Below are 19,242 nucleotides of genomic sequence, written 5' to 3'. Positions count from 1 at the left end.
TCTTCCTTTCTCTTTCCCTTCCTTCTCCTCCTGCCTCCTTTCCTTTCTACTTCTTTTTTTCTTCTCATCTTATCTTATTCAGGCTCTCTCTTTGTTATCCAGTCTGGCCTGGAAGTCTTGGACTCAAGTGATCCTTGTGTCTCAGCCTCAGCCAAGTGCTGGGACCACAGAGTCTGGCCACTGTGTCTGGGCTTAGCTATATGCTTTACCATGATAACAATAACTATTAAGACTATAATGACTACTTTTTTTTGCACCAAATGATATCAGGACAGGTTTGGCTCTCTTGAGTTGTGGGGATCGAACCACATCAACCTCAGCCTGACTGCTTTGTTGAAGCAGCCTCTTAAAGAACTGAGCTAAGGGGCAGGCCCCCAATATAATGACTACTTCTCAGAATAGTATTCATTATAAAGGGCAACTGTTCCCACGCATTACAGAGAGAGATAGAGTCAGACAGACAGGGACAGAGAGGAGAGGGAGAGGGAAAGAGGGTGACAGGAGAGCCAGAGCTAGAGCAAGTGAGTGAGGAGAGAGAAAGAGGGAGGGAGCTTGCTGGCCTACTAGAGATTTAGGAAGAATTATAAAACAGGTTCTGATTAACTTTAATACACACAGGGTGTGGAGAATTATTCATCTGATAAGTATTTTTGTACTTTTACTAGTCTACATTCTGGATATACAGAAGTGACAAAGCAAACAATAATCTCCAAATTCAGGATAGACTTTTTCTTGTTGAAGAAACAAACAAAATAATTATATTAACTGCATAGCAATATTGGAAGATAATAAGTGATTTAGAGGAGGAAAAAAGCAGAGAAAGCGGATAGAAAGTTCTTTGTATCTGGGAAATGAATCTTTGCACAGGGAAGCCAAGGAAGACTTCAGTGAAGAGCTGTGCTTTCATTGTTCAATAACAAGGAGGAAAATATCACAGGCTGCAGAGTCCTGCAGTGGAGTGTATGGCCTCCCAATTTATATTTGTATAAATACTTCAGAGCCTCAAGTATGAGCTGGGTCCACTGTTGCCTCCACTGCTTTACTGTGCTGCACTGTAGGTCAGTATGAGGAAACAGGAAATCTAAACTTCACAGACCCAAGGAACATTCCTGATCCATTTTCAACTCTACTTAATTTTGAATACAAAAACTTCTTCATTGAGTTAATAAATACTTATTGACTATGTACTACACCTAGTGAATATTTGAAAAACTGTGTGCTTTCACAAAGGAGAAATATTGAGAGAAGGTTAAATAGCTAGTGCTTGTCTTGCAATTATTAGCTGAACTGAGTTCTGTTTCTGGCATTATATTGCCCTCTGGTGGCTATAGTATGTTATATTATTTGCTCTTAAATTCTGGAATTCAATGTGCTTTGCTGAAATAACTTGATTACTGTATGCTAACACTGAATAACAATACGGACATTCAAATAAATTATCATTGCACTCTATGTTCTAAGTCAAAGATTCCATAAAGCACTGACTTTATGCTATTTTTATTAGGAAAATAATGCCAGTATGGTGAAAATATACACCTGCATGGGAGAGATGTGTGATTTTTCCTTTAGTGTGGATTAGAGTAATGGATCAGTGTTTCCCAATTTATATTTGTATCAGTGGTGAATGTGAGAATTCCAGCATAATTCAAGTAATACTGCCATGAATTAGTATAATTAACATAGAACAGAAAAAAAGTGTTTTAAATATATGGTCCTGGAAACTAAAGGTCAACACTACTTAAAACTAATACCATTGAACACTGTCTACTGATATTCCATTTTCTTAATATTATGGGCGTGTTCCTTTCAGAATCATAGGAGTTGAACATCTGCATGGAAACACAAAATCATACTTTTAGGATGTTTCATTTCATTGAAGACTTTTGTAGAAGGTGCTCTGAGAGATATCAAAGAAAAAAATTGTCTTTTTCTTAAAGGCTGATAACCTATGTGTCAGCCCTTTGCTACAAAGGCTATGCCACCTATGGAAATTTGGCTCTGATCTCTAGTACTTAGTCTCTTTATCATGTCTTTCTCATGTATTAGACTCATTAATCAACTCTTTATCATACATTGCACTTCCAGAAATCTTATCAAAATTTTCAAAATTAATACAAATTTCAGAACTGTCTCCTCCAAAATTCTTTTTTTTTTTGTATTTTAGGGAAGGGTCTAGAGGATTTTCAGGGTCTCACTACTAGATTGCACTCAATCCGACTGTTTACAGCCTCTCAAATGCTGGGATTACAAGCACACACCACCACACCCAGTCTCAATCACAATCTCAGCACGCCCCAGGGACGAGGCCAGCACAGCAGGCACAGTGATTGAACCCCAAGCCCCTGAGCCTACTTGCAAGCACTTTAATCCACTGAGCTATTTGGCTGGCCCTGAGAGCTATTTGGCCTGCCCTTAATGTTTTGGGATAATAAAAACAAAACATATTCATTGCTATGATTTGGATTTGAGTTTCCAGTTAACCTCATTCTCAACTGTTTACTCCTTTTGCTCTGATAATTTGGGGTCACTTGAAAAATATACCAGCACAGTTTTACAGCTATGTCCACAGCTCCTGGTCAAGCATTGCTTTCTGTTCTGCTTTTCCCTGGCATTGTGCACAAGTGCCTTTCTCTGAGGCACACACCACGAGCAATGTCACACTAGGGCTGTTTATTTCTGCTTCTGTCCCAACCTCTGTTGTTATACTCTGCTTCTATAATAGAAGTTTTCGACCCCTTCACCTGGGTAGATTGTCTAAATGACTATACCTCTAACAGATTGTATTAGCTAAGGTTAGACAGGTTAGACTGGAACATTAACCTCTGATGCACAAACCCAAATCTCAGTATTTGGTACCATAGATCTCATTTTGCTTTCACATAACGCTCCAACAAGATGATCATAACTGATGGAAAGTTTTATTCAACATTTTGTTTCATGACTAAGCATTTTTCCATCTTGCATCCCAGTCACATCTAAAGCCCGGCCACCAGCACCCAGACAGCAGAGTGGTGAGAAAAGTGCACAGTCCTGAGCAATGTAATCCCAGGTTCACATGTTAGATCTACTCCCAGTCATAAGTCATCAGATGGATGCATTTGAAAATCTAGACGTCCGCAACAGCTTTTACTAAAGCAGATCTCTTCAAAACAATTTGTTTCTTGCAAGCTGTTCATTTTCAAGAGAACCTGACCAGAGCAAAGGATAAGATACAGTCCTCTCCCAGGGAAAGTTTGCCTCTAGGAAACCAAGGCAGGCTGTGGACCAGCCTGTTTCTACACTAAGAAGAATCAGATAGAGACATCAGAGCATGCACCTTTATTCCCAGATTTAGTTATATCAGAAAAGCATTCCACTCCCTGCAATGAGCCTGCTTTCAGAGGTGGGACTAGAACATGTGTGTGGATATGGAAATACATATGTGTCTATACCAGAATTCTGAGTTACATATTCTATTTGTATAAACTGTTGAAAGTTTCAATATATTCACTGTAATGTATTTTATAATTCCCATGGTAATGTAATTAAGATAATTGTATCTTTATATGATGCTTTCAAAGTTACCTTACTAAAAATTACCACCAAGACATTACAATTTTCATCAATGTTTATAATGAACGCCACCCCTGCAGACCCAGCCCAGGACCGGCTTGTGAGGGAGACCTTCCTCCATGCTCTCGGGACCCCTCCAGACCCAGTACAAGCCCAGGCGCAGGGAGTCTGTTGGAGACCTTCTGCACTCCCCTATGCCTGCTGGACCCCACTGAACACACCACAGGCCCAGAGTGTAAGTGAGAACATCCAACATGCTCTCTGGACACCTCCAAACCTGCAGACCACCCTGGCAAGGCTTGTAAGAACTTCCACTATGTTCTTGGGACCCCTCCAGACCCAGCCAAAGCACAGGACTAGATAGTGTGTGGGAGAGCTTTCGCACTCTCCCTTGTGCAAGAAACAACTAGAGAGGGCAGGGGCTGTCCCCTCAGGAATCCAAAGTTCTCAGAAGGCTGACAGCCACTACACTCCCAGCATTCTCCAGCACAAGTGTGACCCTGCCACACTTCCTCACAGTTTTCCAATGAGCCCTGAGCTCAGGGAAATATTGGAGCAGCACATCCAAAAGTGTATCACTGAATACCAGCAGGACCTGCTCTGCAGGATCCAAAAGCCTGCAGAACTCACATGGCCTTGGTGTGACTTGGCCCATTCTTGTCAAGCCAAGGGCAAGCCTCTGCCCTCACTTTCATCCATGTCTACAGCTGAAGTCAGCCAGGATAAGTCTCAGCACTCTCCTTCATCCCTGTCTATAGCTGAAGGTAGCAAAGACAATCCTGGGCTCTCTCCTTCACCCGTGTCTACAGCTGAAGGTAGTAAGGACAAGCTTGGGTCCTCTCTTTCATTGGTGTCTATTGCTAAAGGCAGCAAAGACCAGCCAGGGGCCTCTCCTTCAACCCTGTCTATAGCTGAGGGTAGCAGGGATGTACAGGAGGTGAGGTTCCAGCTGAGGCAGGACTTGGGCAAGAGTCTTGCTCATATTCCAGGTGAGGCCCCAAAAGATGTCTCCAGAGCCTTAGGAAGCTCGCCCAGCGTGGTTCAGGGGATGATCTTGGAGGAGTCAGAGAGAAACCTGACAAGGTTCACAGAGATGGAGAGCAGAAATGACTCACCAGGAAGCATGGAGAAGAAACACACCGAAGTCATGCTCACAGAGCATTTGGGAGTGAAGACGGGGCAGATGCACATGGGGCTGATTCCCCTGAGAGTGTGACCGTCCTGGTTTACTGTCAGTGGTGCCTTTCTGCCTCTGACACCCACATGGAAACCAGAAAGTCACTTTCCTCCAGGGCTTAGGAAACCCGTGTTTGTCCCGTCCAGAAGTTTTTCTTCTCCAAACCATGCACCCTGCAGGACCTTGTGATACACATCACAAGGTTTAGGGTGAGGCACAGGTGGGGCCTCCGACTCAAGCTCCTAAAGGCCATAAACATCTTCAGGCCCACAAAGGCTCCACTCTGTCACCCTTTCCACTGTTTGCCTGTCCCTCCTCATCTGGGATGTCTTGGGCTGACTTGACAGTTGAGGATGCCATTTTTCTGGGGAAACTACTTCAGGCATTTCTAGAGGAGGAGGTATAGGTCAGGGAGTCTGTCCCTACCCTGAGCAGTCTCTTTGTCTCCTCTCTCCTGTGTAAGGAGACTGAGCAGGCCCAACAAATAACCCTCTTGGTGACAGCCAGGCATCCTCAGAGGCCCCCACCAAATAGACAGGAGAGCACAGGGCCTTCACAGCAACTCACACACAGCATCTTGGGCAGAACCTGTGAGAGCATGACTGTCCTGCAGGTTGGCAGAGGCAGCCTCAATGTGCCCTTGCTTTCTGGAACATGTGTGGCTCACAATGCAGGGGAGCCAGGCATGCAGGCAGACATGGTGAGCAAATTCCAGCACACAGAGATCAAGTACTAAACAATCCTGAAGTCTGTGTCTCACATATCCACCTTCCAGACAGTTTGGCATCTGCCGTGTCCCAGTGCCATCACCACAGCACCCCCTTAGGGGATATGTTAGCCTCACACATGTCAGATGGTCTAATAGCAGACAGAGGAAGCAGCATGAGGATTCCACAGCATCAGCAAGCACAGAAGAACCAAAGCAAGATGTTGGCTCCTGCTTACAAGCAAGAGGTCAGGTGGAGGATGAACCCAGGGAAACCTGAAGGTAGGCGGGGAGCCTTGCGGACCTCAGAGCCCACTCAGGATGGGAGAAGAGAAGATATCTTAGAGTGGAAGAAACTTCAACTGCTCAAACAAAAAAATACCAGTCCACTCAGAAGGCTACTTCCTAACAAGTGTGAAGAAATTTCTACAGTGGATTTCACCCAAGAAAATAATCAAAGGACAGGAAGACCACACCAGAAGAAAGGCACCTCAGGCATTGCCCAGAGCCAGAGGAAAGCCCAATCCAGACCACGTGTGGAGCACAACACTGATGAGGCTCAGCTGTCCATGACTGCAGTTGACCAGATGCTAGAAGCCAAATTGATGCTTCAGCATGAATTCTGTGCACAGAAGTTAAATGAGAACAAAAGGAAAGAGGGACAAGACTCAGTCTCTCTCAAGTTTCTTGCTTCTTGGAGCACAAGACAATGCCAGGATGTGCAGCCACCCCTAAGTTCCACAGCCGTCCTATAAAGGAGAGGTACTCCCATGACTAAGAGTCCTTGAAAACTAGACAGCGCAGTGCTGAACATCAGGGCCAGAGGCTCCCTCACCTCTCAGTCCCCATAAAGCTTATCCTGGTCAGCCCCTCCCAGCTTGGGTCCCCTGGGACCAGGGCACCAGGCCAGCATCATTGCCTGAGGCACTGTCCCCTTTGGAAAGGCATCTTGGCTGAACAGCCGAGAACAGAGCCAGGGGAGTCAGTGGACATGCAGGTTGTGCCACACAAAGGCTGGGAGTGGCATGATCTGCTTTCTGTGGTCAGTGATGGTCCAGGAGGAGTCGCTCTGTCCTCACTGTTTCTCACATGGGTTTTCCTTCCTGTACACCTTGGGCCTCATGCAAAACCAGCAGGGCTCAAGAGGCAGGGAGAGGAGCGGCCATTCCTCCAAGAGCATTTCCTGCACTGTGTGCCACACAAGGCAGCCACAGGCACCCTGCCTAAGGCTTCAATCCAGGGGTCGAGTGTCCTTCAGCAAGGACAGCTTATTGGGACATGTGAAGGGACCCTGCCCCCATCTGCAGGTGTGGATTGTACCTGGGGTGGAGGCAGAAGTAGGCACCCACCCCTGGGATCTGGCTGGTGGTGTTGCAGGCTGCCCTGCCACCAAGTCCTTTCTCAGGCACATGGATGTCTGTGTCCATACCCAGTGTGGACCCAGCCATGTGAGGTGCCAGTGCTGGTAGAATGGTCTGGGTTCTGTGGCACAGAGTGACCCTGTTCCCAGTGGGGACTGTGACCATAGAATATGCTATACCTGGGTGCTTCTGGTTTCTCTGGGGTTCTAAAGTGTGTTCTGGTAAATAGAGGAGCTGCACATGGTCCCATTGCTTCTGCCAGCATCAGTGCCATAAGCTGGCTAGGCCAGATGGGCCAGGTGGAATACAGAAGTAGCGTGCTCCTCCGTCATCCTAGTGCTCAGTCTCCACAAGGGACCATGAGGCCTGTAGTGCAGACATTGGAGACACCTCAGATATCCTACAGAGGCAGCTCATAGAGAAAGCTCATCACCGTGTGTGTGTGTGTGTGTGTGTGTGTGTGTGTGTGTGTGTGTGTGTTATACACTGAGATCCCCCAGTCTACTCACAAGACACTCACATAGCTCTGAGTTCTTGTGTCAGTTCAACAGAGACCACTTCTTCCCCCTACTTCCACCCAGACCTCTGGGTATCACACAGAATTCTTCCCAAGACCACACAAGGTCTCTCAGTGTAATCTGTTTTACTTAGGCAGGAAAGAGGAAAAGATAGAAAAGAAGACAAGAGTCAGGTTAGGTTGTAGCTGATCTGACTGGCAGGCAGAAGGACTCCCCATCAACAGTAAGGGTCTTTATTTGTATCTTTAGGAAGTTGCAAGACACAAGGTTGCCTAGTGATTAATAGCCCACAAGGTCCAGGCAGGAGGTTTTATATCATGACTGAGGTAACTTGACTGCTTTAGGCAGTGAGGCTTCATCCTGCCTCCCACACAGGGTCAATTCCAGCTTTAGCAGCTCCACTCCCAACAATCACCAGATTTCACAGGCTCCCCACTGTCTTCACCTAGAGATGTGTCAGAGAACTTAGGCACAAACTAGAGACCATATATGAAGACCCCAGTCTGTTAGTAAAATACAGAGACAGGTTCAACAGAAACCTCTCAGTTGACACAGAGACCTTCCACACTCCAGAGATCTCTCACTGCTTTTAAAGACCTCCCAGTCAGCACTGAGTCCACCTCCCAGAGACCTTGCACAGATTGGCAAGTTACTCTACAGTTACTGCTGAAACCTCAGAAAACCCTGAGACTTGTCACAGACTTCCCACTACATCTTGAGGGCCCCTCCTGCACAGCTTAGCATGTCCCTAATACTGAAGTCTCTGCAGAGACTGCCCACAGAGGTCTCGCAGGAACATTAAAGTGCTCCACAGTGCTCAAGTACAGTGAGTCTTTCCATTCATTCATTCACCCACTCACCATTTGCAGCATGCTTACAATAAAACCAAAAATATAATACATGACTTATATGTTAGCTTTTACAGTCCTGCAGGGAGGTTCATTACAGATAAAAGTGAGAGAGAGGAAATAACAAGCCTGGGAATATAAAGGTAGAAAATGACAGAGGAGGCTCGGCCCAAGCAGCCTCACTCTGTATCTGCTGTGCCAAAGACCTCCTGCTCTCCTGTACCAAGTTTTTATTTATAATCTTATGAACAAGTCAATACTTCCCAGTTGTCTGCATTTCTTTCTATTCTAACAGGTCATGTATATAACAGGGTCACTTTGGATTCAATTTTATGTGGCTAAGGAGACAACTCAAAAAAGTGAAAAAAAAAACCTGTGTGTAAATGATTATTTAAGTACAATGCTTCCTGAAACTTTCCAGTGAGTTGAGGACCCAAGGGGAAAATGAAAACAAAAACAGTATGTGTCCAGGCTCTGCTAGACACAAGCCCCGTGATCTTCAGCAAGACATTTGGTCTCTGTGATCCTTAGTCTCATCTATAATGCTGAACTTATAAGGTGAACAAGGAAGCTATAAATAAATGGTATCATCTGCCTCCCAGGACTAGTGTGACAATCACACAAAGTAATGCATGTGAAAGTGCACAAGATAAGCATAGGTGATACCATATTATTAAAACAGTGTTCATTTTAATTTTTTGCAGAATTGCTTTTATTTTTAAAATCAAAGACCAAAAATAAAATGCAGAAAAAAGAGGAGACTATATTTCAATAGTTTTGTTTCAAGGCTTGTTTTTTATACGTTAAGTAAAAGCCAGAAAATGGATCTCAAGTTCTCCTCTCAGAGAAAACTAACATCACCCTGGTGTCCTGGGATCTTTCCCATTTGTTTCACTGAGCTGTGATGGTGGTCCTACTGGACTGAGATAGGCAAGTCTGAGGGAGAGGAGGCTGAGAGGAAAGAGCTCACTCATCACTAGTACCAAGGAGCTCTGGGAAATCTTTTAAGTTTCTCAGTCATTGCTTCTCAGTGAGGTTCCCTGAGCCAGGCACTGGATTCGAGATGACTCAGGCTGCTTCCTGATGCCATCTTCTGTGGACTGGTTGCACACACAAAACCAGCTAGCAAGAAAAAAATCTACCAACATCAATGCCTTGTTCAGGTCAAGGATAATACCATGTGCTTTCGTTCACATGGAGATTAAAGTGAAACAACAAAACTATGCTGTTTCATTTCTTTCTGTAACATCAAATTCACATCACAGATGAGACACCTCAACTTTCAAAGTATGATGTAAGTATATATTTACAGTTCTGTAAGAAATAACCTACATGTATTTTTGCTCTGACATAAGTATTTCCTGCTTGGATATAATAAAAAGAAATTAAAATGCCTGCCACATTTCTACCTTATTTTTCACTTCCTCCTTTGCTACAAACTCATAAGTTTGCCAGGGCTTTGGCTGTCAGTATTCTCCTTGTTTCTGTACTTACTTCAGACTGCAAATTGGTCTGTGGCACTGCTTCAGGCAGATCTTTGCTATCCTGGACATCAGGTCCAACCAGCACCTGTGCCTTTGACTGGAGTCACAGTACAGAGGTGTGCAGTGAGTCTGGCCCTCTTCCTTGCCAGAGTCTGGGTTCTAGCCACCATAAGGCTCACACTGACAGTGGGCCTCTTGCTGGTGAGAGAGATCTGGGTTCTCGGAGACCTTTGTAAAGGTAGCTGTAATGCATTCCCCTGGGTTCTGTGAACCTAAAACACCCATAGAGAAGGTTCACTCTATTGTATTTCCTTTGGAATGTCCCTCCTTTGGCAAAAGAGTGATGCATCTTTGTGTACTTCTAAGTCACCACACTTAGGCTGGTTCCAGAAAGAAAATGTACCGTGAACCAATACTTCCTTTCTGAGATCCAGCTCTTGAGACTGTGGGATGTATCAGTGGCTGCTGGGCTTCTGCTGCTGAACTTTGTGGCCCAGTATGTCCTGGGCAGGCACTGTCCAGGGAGTCTCCCCTTGCCAAGGAGGGGCTCTGTTCTCTTCAAGTCAGAGTCACTGTAGCTAAGCCACCTCTTCAGATGATTCAGGGGCTGAAGGCATTCAACACTTCCAAAAAGGGTCAAACTCTTGATCACTGGAAAGAATCACATGTTGATTCTCAAACTCTGTTGCCACTGCAGTAGAATTAAATGGGTCAGCTATGTCACTGTGGTGTCTCAGTAACTCTTTATCCAGGCCCATTGTGACTATCTCAGAGACAGTCATTTCAATTTCAATGGAGTCCAGACCCTTCTAATCTACTCACTACTGGCATATTCTCAGCCAAGGTTAGTAGCAGTTTGCAAACTATGTGAATGATTTTTCACATGTATTTTAGAAGTTGTGCCTCATAATTATGAATTAGATGTCACTGGTGAATTAAGTCTTGCACTAAGGTGACAGTGTGTGTTTTTGGGTCACAGCAAGTGAAGGCATTGTGGAGAGGAGTCAGAAACTGAGTAAATTCCTGTACACAGAGCAGCTGCCCTCTGATTTGCATGGAAATGGGTCACTTTGCCCTGCAGAAATATAATTGCTTGATCAGCAATCATTCTTGTTGCAAACACTAAATTACAGGCTATTAGAACATCTGTTTGGCCAAGCCCTGCATGACAGTGGATGGCTACTTTTCCTTCTTGTAAGGCAAACGTCATTACTTCACCATATCTAAGATGGCAGTGAGAGATGCTACACCACAATTCTTCCACCTAAATCATAGAAATAAATGCCAACCTCCATGAATGCTTCAGGCAGGTATGTGAAGCCAATTTCTTGCTCCAGAGAGTTTCCCCAGCTAACATGTTCACCAGGTTGCTGTAGGTTTATGATTGTTTTTATGCTGTGACTGTGGAACTGCTCAATGATGTGGTACTTCTGCAAGAGCTCAGAAGATGGGCGAGCCATTGTCAGGATACTGTCAGTGACCCAAGATGAGTAAACCCTCTTAATGGCTTGTGTGTGCTTGCTCCAGTGGTTTATGTTCTTATACTTGCATGCTGTACCATTGCATGCTTTGGAACACGTCATGTGCCAGGGATGACATGCACTAAGCATCCTCCACTTTGATGTTGCACCTCCTGGATTTCCTTCCATGTTTGCAGCAGACGCACTGGTACTCACCAATGTGGAATACAGTTGTACATTAGGAGGTACAGGTCCTGCAGCCATGGTAATGTTTCATTGTTTATCTTTTCCTCTCTCTCTCTCTCTCTCTCTCTCTCTCTCTCTCTCTCTCTCTCTTTCTCTCTCATCTGGCTTTGAAAGTTCCCATGGCTTCATGTCGCCAGACTCTTTTCTGAAGCCCTAGGGCCATTGCAGCACTCCCCATTCTGCCAGTGGTGCTAAGATGGACAAAGTTGGTAAAGGACATTTTAATACAGAGGGCCATGTGGTGTGAGCAACTGTGGACAGTGGAACCCCAGCCTCTTTCCACACCTATCTCTCTGGTTCTGGGGACCCAGCACTCGTGGATCCATCTAGTTGGGAGTGGCATGTGGTGCCCAAGGGCACAGAGTGTGGAAGCCTAAGGCGTGGACTTCCAGGTGTTGCAGCATCTAGGCCGAGTGTGGCCCCACCCCGTCATGTTCCACCCAGGCCCAGGGTCCCAGGCACACTCGCAGGACAATAAAGTCCCTGCTCTAAGCACCCACAAGGACCTCTAATTAGATGACACCTAACACACTGCTGGCCGCAATGCCTTGCACTGAAGGCTCTTATTTCCCCCCTCTTACTGCTTTGAAATTTATTTTAAAGAGAGTATAGTTAAATAAGAAAAATAATTTTGTTGTAGCATCAAACAGAAATAGCAGCCAATAGCAATGTGAAAATATTTGTAAATGTGAACAGGGAGCAGTGAAAGAAGCTGTTATTAAATATTTGTAATGAATGAAATTGCACATTGAATTGCCATCAAAGTAAAGTAAAAACTTAGCTTATAAGATTGCACTATTTAATTCATGTCACCTGAATGATATCATATATCTCTCAACTCATATTTATTTTTCCTTATGTATAAATAACTGGGTTGCAAAAAATGCAAGAAACATTAAAATATCAGAACAATTTATTTCTATCACCCTAATTTTTAAGTGTTTTTTAAAACATAGGCATGAAAGACAATGTACAAAATGCTCTTCCTCTAGACAGAGAAAATAACAGCAGAATAGCATAACCACCTCTGATTCATCACCACTCTTTTCTCCCACAATAAAAAAATTACATTTAATATAAAAGAGTGTAGTAATAATGGATATGACATTAGAAATGATACACAAGTAGAAGATAAGACGACAGACATTCAAGCATGGATTTGTATTACATATAATGAGAAATGAGAGGGAAAAAGTTGAGGGAAAAACATATATATATATATATATATATATATATATATCTGAGGATATTGTACGAAGAATCTCCACCACATCTTTGAAAATGGCAGCTAATGTGAAAATTTTTCACCTTGACTAACTCAGTATGTTGATATCTGTGTCTAAGCAACTATGTCATTTGTAGTTTATATTCTTAACTTCAATGAGAATTGTATTTTATGAACCAATATTTTGCCACATAACTGTTGTTCCTCATATGTTGTCATCTGCAGGGATGCAAGGACAGGAGGACACATGAGAAGGCAATGGTGGCATCAGTAGTGTAGCTCATGAGTAGGTACAGGAAAGGACACTTGAGTAGTAGAAACCCAAAAGATTCAAGGTGAAGCTTTTTCTAAATTTTTGTAGCATAAGCAATGACTGGTTTTGTACTTTTTCCTAATCCTTCCCTTTTAAGTACAATAATGTCATTCAATTTATCTTCCCTTTGCTAATCTTATACTTCTCTAAAAATCCAAGTTAGCATCCAATTACCACATTTAGCATTAACTGTGAGGCTAAAAGTGTATGATTGACAAATGTACTTCTGAATGATTTGTCTACCTGACCACCAAGATACTGAAGTTTTGCCGAAATGCATGTTAAGAAGAGCAGAGAATTATTTCACCTTTCTCTTTATGTCAGTCAAGACTCTAAAATAGAGATTTCTAATCTTTTTGGCAATTGAACTCTTAATATGGTCTCTACAGCATAAAAACTTAAACTAGAAGCTTTGTAATGTTTTACTAGCTATAACCTGGTTATGATTGGTATTAGAAACCCAGACTATGTAGGAACTCTTCCTAATGCTGAATGGCTCCATGTTCCTTCTCGGAGCTCCGCAGTGCTATGTATTCAAGCTGTTCCCACTTGACCATCTGGAGGGCACACCGTACCCTGACAGTCACTGGGTGCATATCTACACTTCAGTTACATAATTTACTTATATCTAGTGTTGAATAATTTGTATAAGTTGAAGGCAGAAAGTACATATGTAAGTGAATGAAGGGCCACGTAATTCTATTTTCACTATGTAGCAAGGTGTGTTTTTCTTTTCCCTTATCAGACTGAAGAGCTTTACAATATTTGGATAGTTTAAAATTACTTCATTTTAACCATTTGGAGGGGATAGACATAGATATGAAATATCTTATAAGAGTTGAGCTATATTATCTGTATAACAAATTAAACAGTAAATAAAAACTTCTTTTTGTGTGTTGGCTCCAGCAACAAGCTCTTATAAAAATATTTACTGATATAGGTTGAGTATCCCTTAATCTGAAATGCTTTGGACCAGAATTGTTTCAGATTTCAGTGTTTTTCAGATCTTGTAACATTGCCATAGACCTTCAACACTGAAATGCTGTAAAACCCAAAATGTTTTTGAAAGTGGTGATGCTTTTAGATTTTCACAGTGGGGATACTCAGTGTGCATTGCTCCAGTGAAAATTTTGGATCTGGGACCATTCTCTTACATGAACTATAGTGGCTTTTTGTTTATGCTTTCTTCAGTAATCGCTATGAACCTGGTTTTTTCCCCCTAATCCTTTTTAAGGAAAGGAAAAGATTTAGAGTCAGATAATCTGGGTTTATGTCTTTAGGCTCTGTTGGCCTAACCAGATATGAGTCTAGTTTGTCAGTCCATAAAATGAAGAACATCATTCTACCTTCTTCAAAGTATGGTCATAGAGATGAGATATACATGAACATATTTAATAATTTTAAGGTATAAAAGTGTTAGGGCAGGAGAGATGGCTCAGTGGAATATGCACTTCCCTGGTAAGCGCAAGGGCCTAAGTTGAATTCTGGCTCCCCCTTCCAAAGAAAAGAAGTATAAAAGTGTTAAGTTTTCCAATGAATTTGCGAGAAGAAAGAAAAAGTATGTTCTTGTATGTGAAAAGACCTAAAAGGGCTTTAGAGATCCTTGAAGCTATTCATCAAGGATTAAAAATATGCTTCAGAGAACAGAAATATTATGCAATGCCTCTGTGTTCTAAGTTTATTTTAAATATATCTTAATTTATCTTCCCAATAGTCACATTGGAAGGTAATTATGAATCTTAGCGATAAACTGAGGCATGCAAGACTAGACGCTGATGTATGTACACTTAGTGCAAATGGTCCTGGCCATTATGCTACACTGCATATCTCTAGATGGCCTTCCACATATGTCATGGTGTGCCCTCACATGCCTGAGGAAAAGATTTAACTGAATTAATTTTGAAATGATTCTCATAGATGGGTTATCTCTGCAATGGATGAGTCTGTCCCCCTATTTCTTTAGTGTATGTCTTTATGTCAGCATACCCAAAATGAAATAATTTTGAATTACTAGGCAAACCTACTGTGTTTTTACATACAATGTGAATTAACTGGAATTATGTTCACTTGCTATTCTTATATAAAATTTACCAACCATGAAATTAATTGGACTCTTTGTTGAATGATGAGAAAGTCTTTTTTTTTTTTTAATTTAAAGGCACAGTCAGATAATTTGGAGTTATTAATCCAGATACTGTAAAACAAAATGTCTTGAACTCAAATTGTGTTTGTATAAGAATTGTGTGCTAGAAACATTTGATAATGTTCAAAGAGGTCTATGATGACACTATTCAGTCATTTATATATTTTTGTTGCATGCCATTTTTTAAATATTCTCAAAAATCTTTATAAAAAAGTGTCGCGCGCAGCCTTTCCAGCAAGGAAGACGCGACCACTGGTTGTGTCTGTGCAGCTCTTTATTGCCCTCTTACATTTCTCTTCTCTCCCCCGAGGCCCCTGCTCTTAGCTTATAAGTCTTAGGGCTTCCAATCACGGGTTGCCACGTATGCTTTGTCCATTGGTCCAGGTACGTGGAAGCAATGCATTAGCCCAAGCCTTGGCCTTATATGGAGTTTTTTATTACTAGGAGCGCTCACCCACGGGGGGTGGAAGGCGGAAACCGGCGCCATCTTAGGGCACAGTTATACGCAGCTCCCTACAGTTCCCCCTTTTAGTTTTTGCAACAGGCGAGAACAGAGGCCCGATCCCCGTTGTGCTAGAGGCTGTGCTGACGCTTGCCCAGGCTTTTACACCCAGGGAGCGTCAACAGCGCTCGATGTCCTTTGCACGGGGGTGGGAGGAGCGACATCTACCCACATGCAATCAGGCATGCTCTCCATGGATTCCAGGTTGGCCACTCCAGTCTCCAAGTGCAGTGCTTTGCTTCGTATCCTGTGCTCTAACTATTTGTGTAGGGTGGCCAGCCATACACGAGGGGACTGTCCTATTTCCATGGCCACGAATGCTTGGACCAGCATGGCTATGTGGTGATGCTGGCGAGACCTAATGTGACAGATACACCAGAGGCAAACCACAGATATCAGCACCATCAGACCAGATAGAGCTCCCATGCCCGCCCACTCTTTTAGGTGGTTCATGGTGACGGACATCCAGGAGGCCAATCCTTCTGCCAGCCTGATGTCTATTTGTGTTGAGTTCACCTTCACAATGGTGACCCTTAGTTTATTCATGAGGTCGTCGAATTCTCCAGACCAATTACCTGAAAGATAACTGGACAGTTGCTTAGACAAATTCGCTGCATGGGTAAAATTTTGGTATTGTATGCTGGTTATACACAGCCCCGGGAATTTCCATTCGCAACCAAGCTGGGCAAGTTGTCACAGAACATCGATTTGTTCTTGGACTAAATCAATCCTCTGATTAACCACCATTAGCCCTCCCTTTAGTTGACCATTGATGCCACTTTGTGTGTCAAGGGCTTGTGCCACAGTGGCAGACAAATTATTTAGGGTATGGGCTGTCTGGATATTTTGGGTCATGGCTATGGCAGCAGTGGTAGCAGCCACCACAGTCAAGGAGACAGCTGTCACTATAGCTGCAGTAATCCCAAAAATCTCTCCTTGTCTAAAGAGAGTCATGGCATTGGGAGCATCAACAGGTAAGGGTACCCAATGGGGCATGCGGGCAACTATTGCATAACTAAAATTACTAGCAGTCCAACATTGAGCATAAAAGCATGTCTCATTAGAACAAGATGCAGGGCTTTGATTGCTTACCACAAACACGAAAGGAGGAGAGACACACACAGGAGTTGGCTTACAAGTAATGTTTCTCAAAGGCACAATACCCTGCTTGGGCTCGGAACACCCTGTATGAGTGGAGGAATCTCCAGAGGGGGGCCTTTGCTCCCACTGTCCCTAACCCTGGGAAGTACTCCATGTAAACTGACTAACTCCATGTAGCCCACCAGTAAGCATGGCCAGCGGTTCTGCATTCATGCAGCTGCCATTAATACCGCATAAGAGCCAATTATCAAAAGGGTTGGACACATACAGCTGTAATGGATCTTGATCACTAAAGTTTTGACCTGCATAGGTCTCATTAAACCTAGTGGCTATGCCTGGGGAAAAGGTAAATTGTTTTGCTTTGTCGGCCCAGGTTACAGTGTGGGACTGACACCCAGTCCATGGCCAGGTCTCTCCCCAATTCATTCCCCAACAATAGGGGGGATTGTAAGACTTCCAGAAACTGCGAACCATGGATCCACCACATCACACTCCCCCAGAAACTTTTCTAACGTCCTATTACTCAACTTCAATTTCCGTGCATGCAACAGCTCCTTCAGAGCCTGAAAAATTGGGTGCGAAGTGGAAGCGCCCATGATGACTGATAATACTTTCGGTTTAGTTCCTTTTCATTTTAGTCTGCTCATCAGCGAACTCTTGCTTTCTCTTATCTACAGAGAAGCGCCCATTACCTGGGTTGTCCTCACTCTAGGTGAGACTCCCTCTCCCCCAAATTAGGGAATGCGAGTTTTACTCCCTGCTCTAGGAGGACCCCACTTACCTTGGGGCTTACCGGTACCGATCGCACAGGGCTCCAACCAGTTACGGGATTGCAATTCCTGGGTTTCGGCACCACTTGTCCCCCGCAGCCTTGCCAGCAAGGAAGATGCGACCACTGGTTGTGTCTGTGCAGCTTTTATTGCTCTCTTACATCTGTCTTCTCTTCCCCGAGGCCCCTGCTCTTAGCTTATAAGTCTTAGGGCTTCCAATCATGGGGTGCCACGTATGTACAGTCCATTGGTCCAGGTATGTGGAAGCAATGCATTAGCCCAAGCCTTGGCCTTATATGGAGTTATTACTAGGAGCGTTCACCCCCTGAGGGGGTGGAAGGCGGAAACCAGAGCCATCTTAGGGCTCGGTTATACGCAGCTCCCTACAACAAAGTATATTTCTTATCACCAAACTTTCATGTGAAAATCTTGACCCACCTCTCATAGAGGGATCCAAGGAAAACCTTATTTGGTTGTGCTATTTTCCTAAGCCTTGGTAACAGAGTTATTTTGCAAATAGGGGCTCATTTCTTGAAATAAAAGTGTGGCATCACTAAAACTGTGAATTTATATTAGTTCCTATGAAATGAGGTGAGTATGTAAAGGTCACCTTCAGCCAAAATAGAAACGTAACTAAAAATGTTGTTGTCCTATTGCTTTCACTTAGTAAGAGCTTAGAGATTTGTCAGATATCCTGTTCTACCTCCTCTTTTAAAGTATTTCTATTGGGCCAGCGAAATAGCTTAGCAGTGCAGAATGCCTGCTTAGGCAAGTGCACAGGGACCGTGTTTCAATCCTTGGCACCTCGTGCCCCACAAGTGCAGATCTAAAGTGGGCTGAGTCAGCCACAAAAACAAAGAAAAGATTTAACCAAAAGATTTTGGATAAAAAAATGATCTCAAAAGATTTTTTAGTTCATTTTTTCAACCAGTGATCTAAAAAAATAATAAAAAATAAATGAAAATATTTTTATTAAACCAATCAGTACTCAGAGGTATTTTTATTGATTTTGTTCTTGTTGTAGACTAGTGATAAGATTCAGGGCCTTGCTTTTGTAAGACAGGCTCTTATGCTGCTGAACTATCTCCCTGGCCTTAGTATTCATATATACTTTTAGAAATAAAAATACATCTAGCTTTTATAAAGGGAAACTCAATTTTTCAGTAGCAGCTATGTAAATTGAGAACATATACTTGTACCAAGAAGTATAATCCTAAAATTTCTATAATTTTATTATACACAGAATGGACTATTTTTGTTTATAAAGCGATAACATGTATTAGGTCTTTCGTTAGCTGTAATATATGAAACGTGCTCACTTTGTTTTGATTTCTTAGGTAGATTGAAGGATTACAAGCTCCAACCTGTAACATTACTATGCAGCCAGTTCACCAACCCCAGCCACAGGCGATGCACAGGGCTTTGACTGGCATGGACTTGCGTGATGCCTTGTGACATGAAGTCTCTGATGAAGCAGCAAGGCAAAGTTGTCAGATTTTCTCCCATCCTCTGAGAGTTCATTAACATATCCCACCCCTGAAGTAACTGCTGCCTCATCAAAAGCTCATCTTATTTACCTAAAATAACCTTCAGCTGGACATCAGTACACATATTATTAAAAAGTTATATGGGTTTTTCTGCCGAGTTCTGGGAGCCCCCAGACGCAGTCCTAGCCCAGGTTCGGAATTTCTGCCGAGTTCTGGGAACGACGAGACCCAGTCCTAGCCCTGGTCCACAGTGGGAAGGAGCTGAGCACAGCAGCCAGACCTAAGCCAGAATCAGCTGGATAAGTCCAAACTCTGTAGAGCTCCACCTTAGCTTCAGTATGTGTGAAGG

At 43.3% G+C, this 19,242-nt stretch overlaps 1 protein-coding gene and 2 pseudogenes across 1 annotated transcript; 1 reads left to right on the top strand and 2 right to left on the bottom strand.

The window, feature by feature from the left end:
• Nucleotides 1-3,613: 3,613 nt before the first annotated feature.
• Nucleotides 3,614-6,190, top strand: LOC105740876 (spermatogenesis-associated protein 31C2-like). The gene is made up of 5 exons (XM_023707452.1): nucleotides 3,614-3,787; nucleotides 3,929-4,264; nucleotides 4,469-4,762; nucleotides 4,852-5,029; nucleotides 5,505-6,190. Exons 1-5 carry the CDS (start codon nucleotides 3,614-3,616, stop codon nucleotides 6,188-6,190), a joined length of 1,668 nt encoding a protein of 555 aa, XP_023563220.1.
• Nucleotides 6,191-9,547: 3,357 nt separating this feature from the next.
• Nucleotides 9,548-11,370, bottom strand: LOC101584537 (annotated as a pseudogene).
• A 7,411-nt stretch (nucleotides 11,371-18,781) lies between these two features.
• Nucleotides 18,782-19,242, bottom strand: part of LOC101584149 — a 9,906-nt pseudogene continuing 9,445 nt past the window's right edge.

The sequence above is a fragment of the Octodon degus genome, unplaced genomic scaffold, assembly GCF_000260255.1.
Source record: "Octodon degus isolate 3935 unplaced genomic scaffold, OctDeg1.0 scaffold00292, whole genome shotgun sequence".
Taxonomy (NCBI): domain Eukaryota; kingdom Metazoa; phylum Chordata; class Mammalia; order Rodentia; family Octodontidae; genus Octodon; species Octodon degus.
The sequence above is the reverse complement of the archived record's forward strand: the minus strand, read 5'-3'. Positions and strand labels throughout refer to the sequence as shown.

Bases quoted from the DNA above. Each gene is read 5' to 3' on its own strand.
- LOC105740876 (XM_023707452.1), top strand. From the start codon at position 3,614: ATGAACGCCACCCCTGCAGACCCAGCCCAGGACCGGCTTGTGAGGGAG. The intron at 4,265-4,468 runs GTCAGCCAGGAT...TCTATAGCTGAG, and splicing joins CATCCATGTCTACAGCTGAA to GGTAGCAGGGATGTACAGGA. The intron at 5,030-5,504 runs GTTTGCCTGTCC...TCCACCTTCCAG, and splicing joins ACTCTGTCACCCTTTCCACT to ACAGTTTGGCATCTGCCGTG.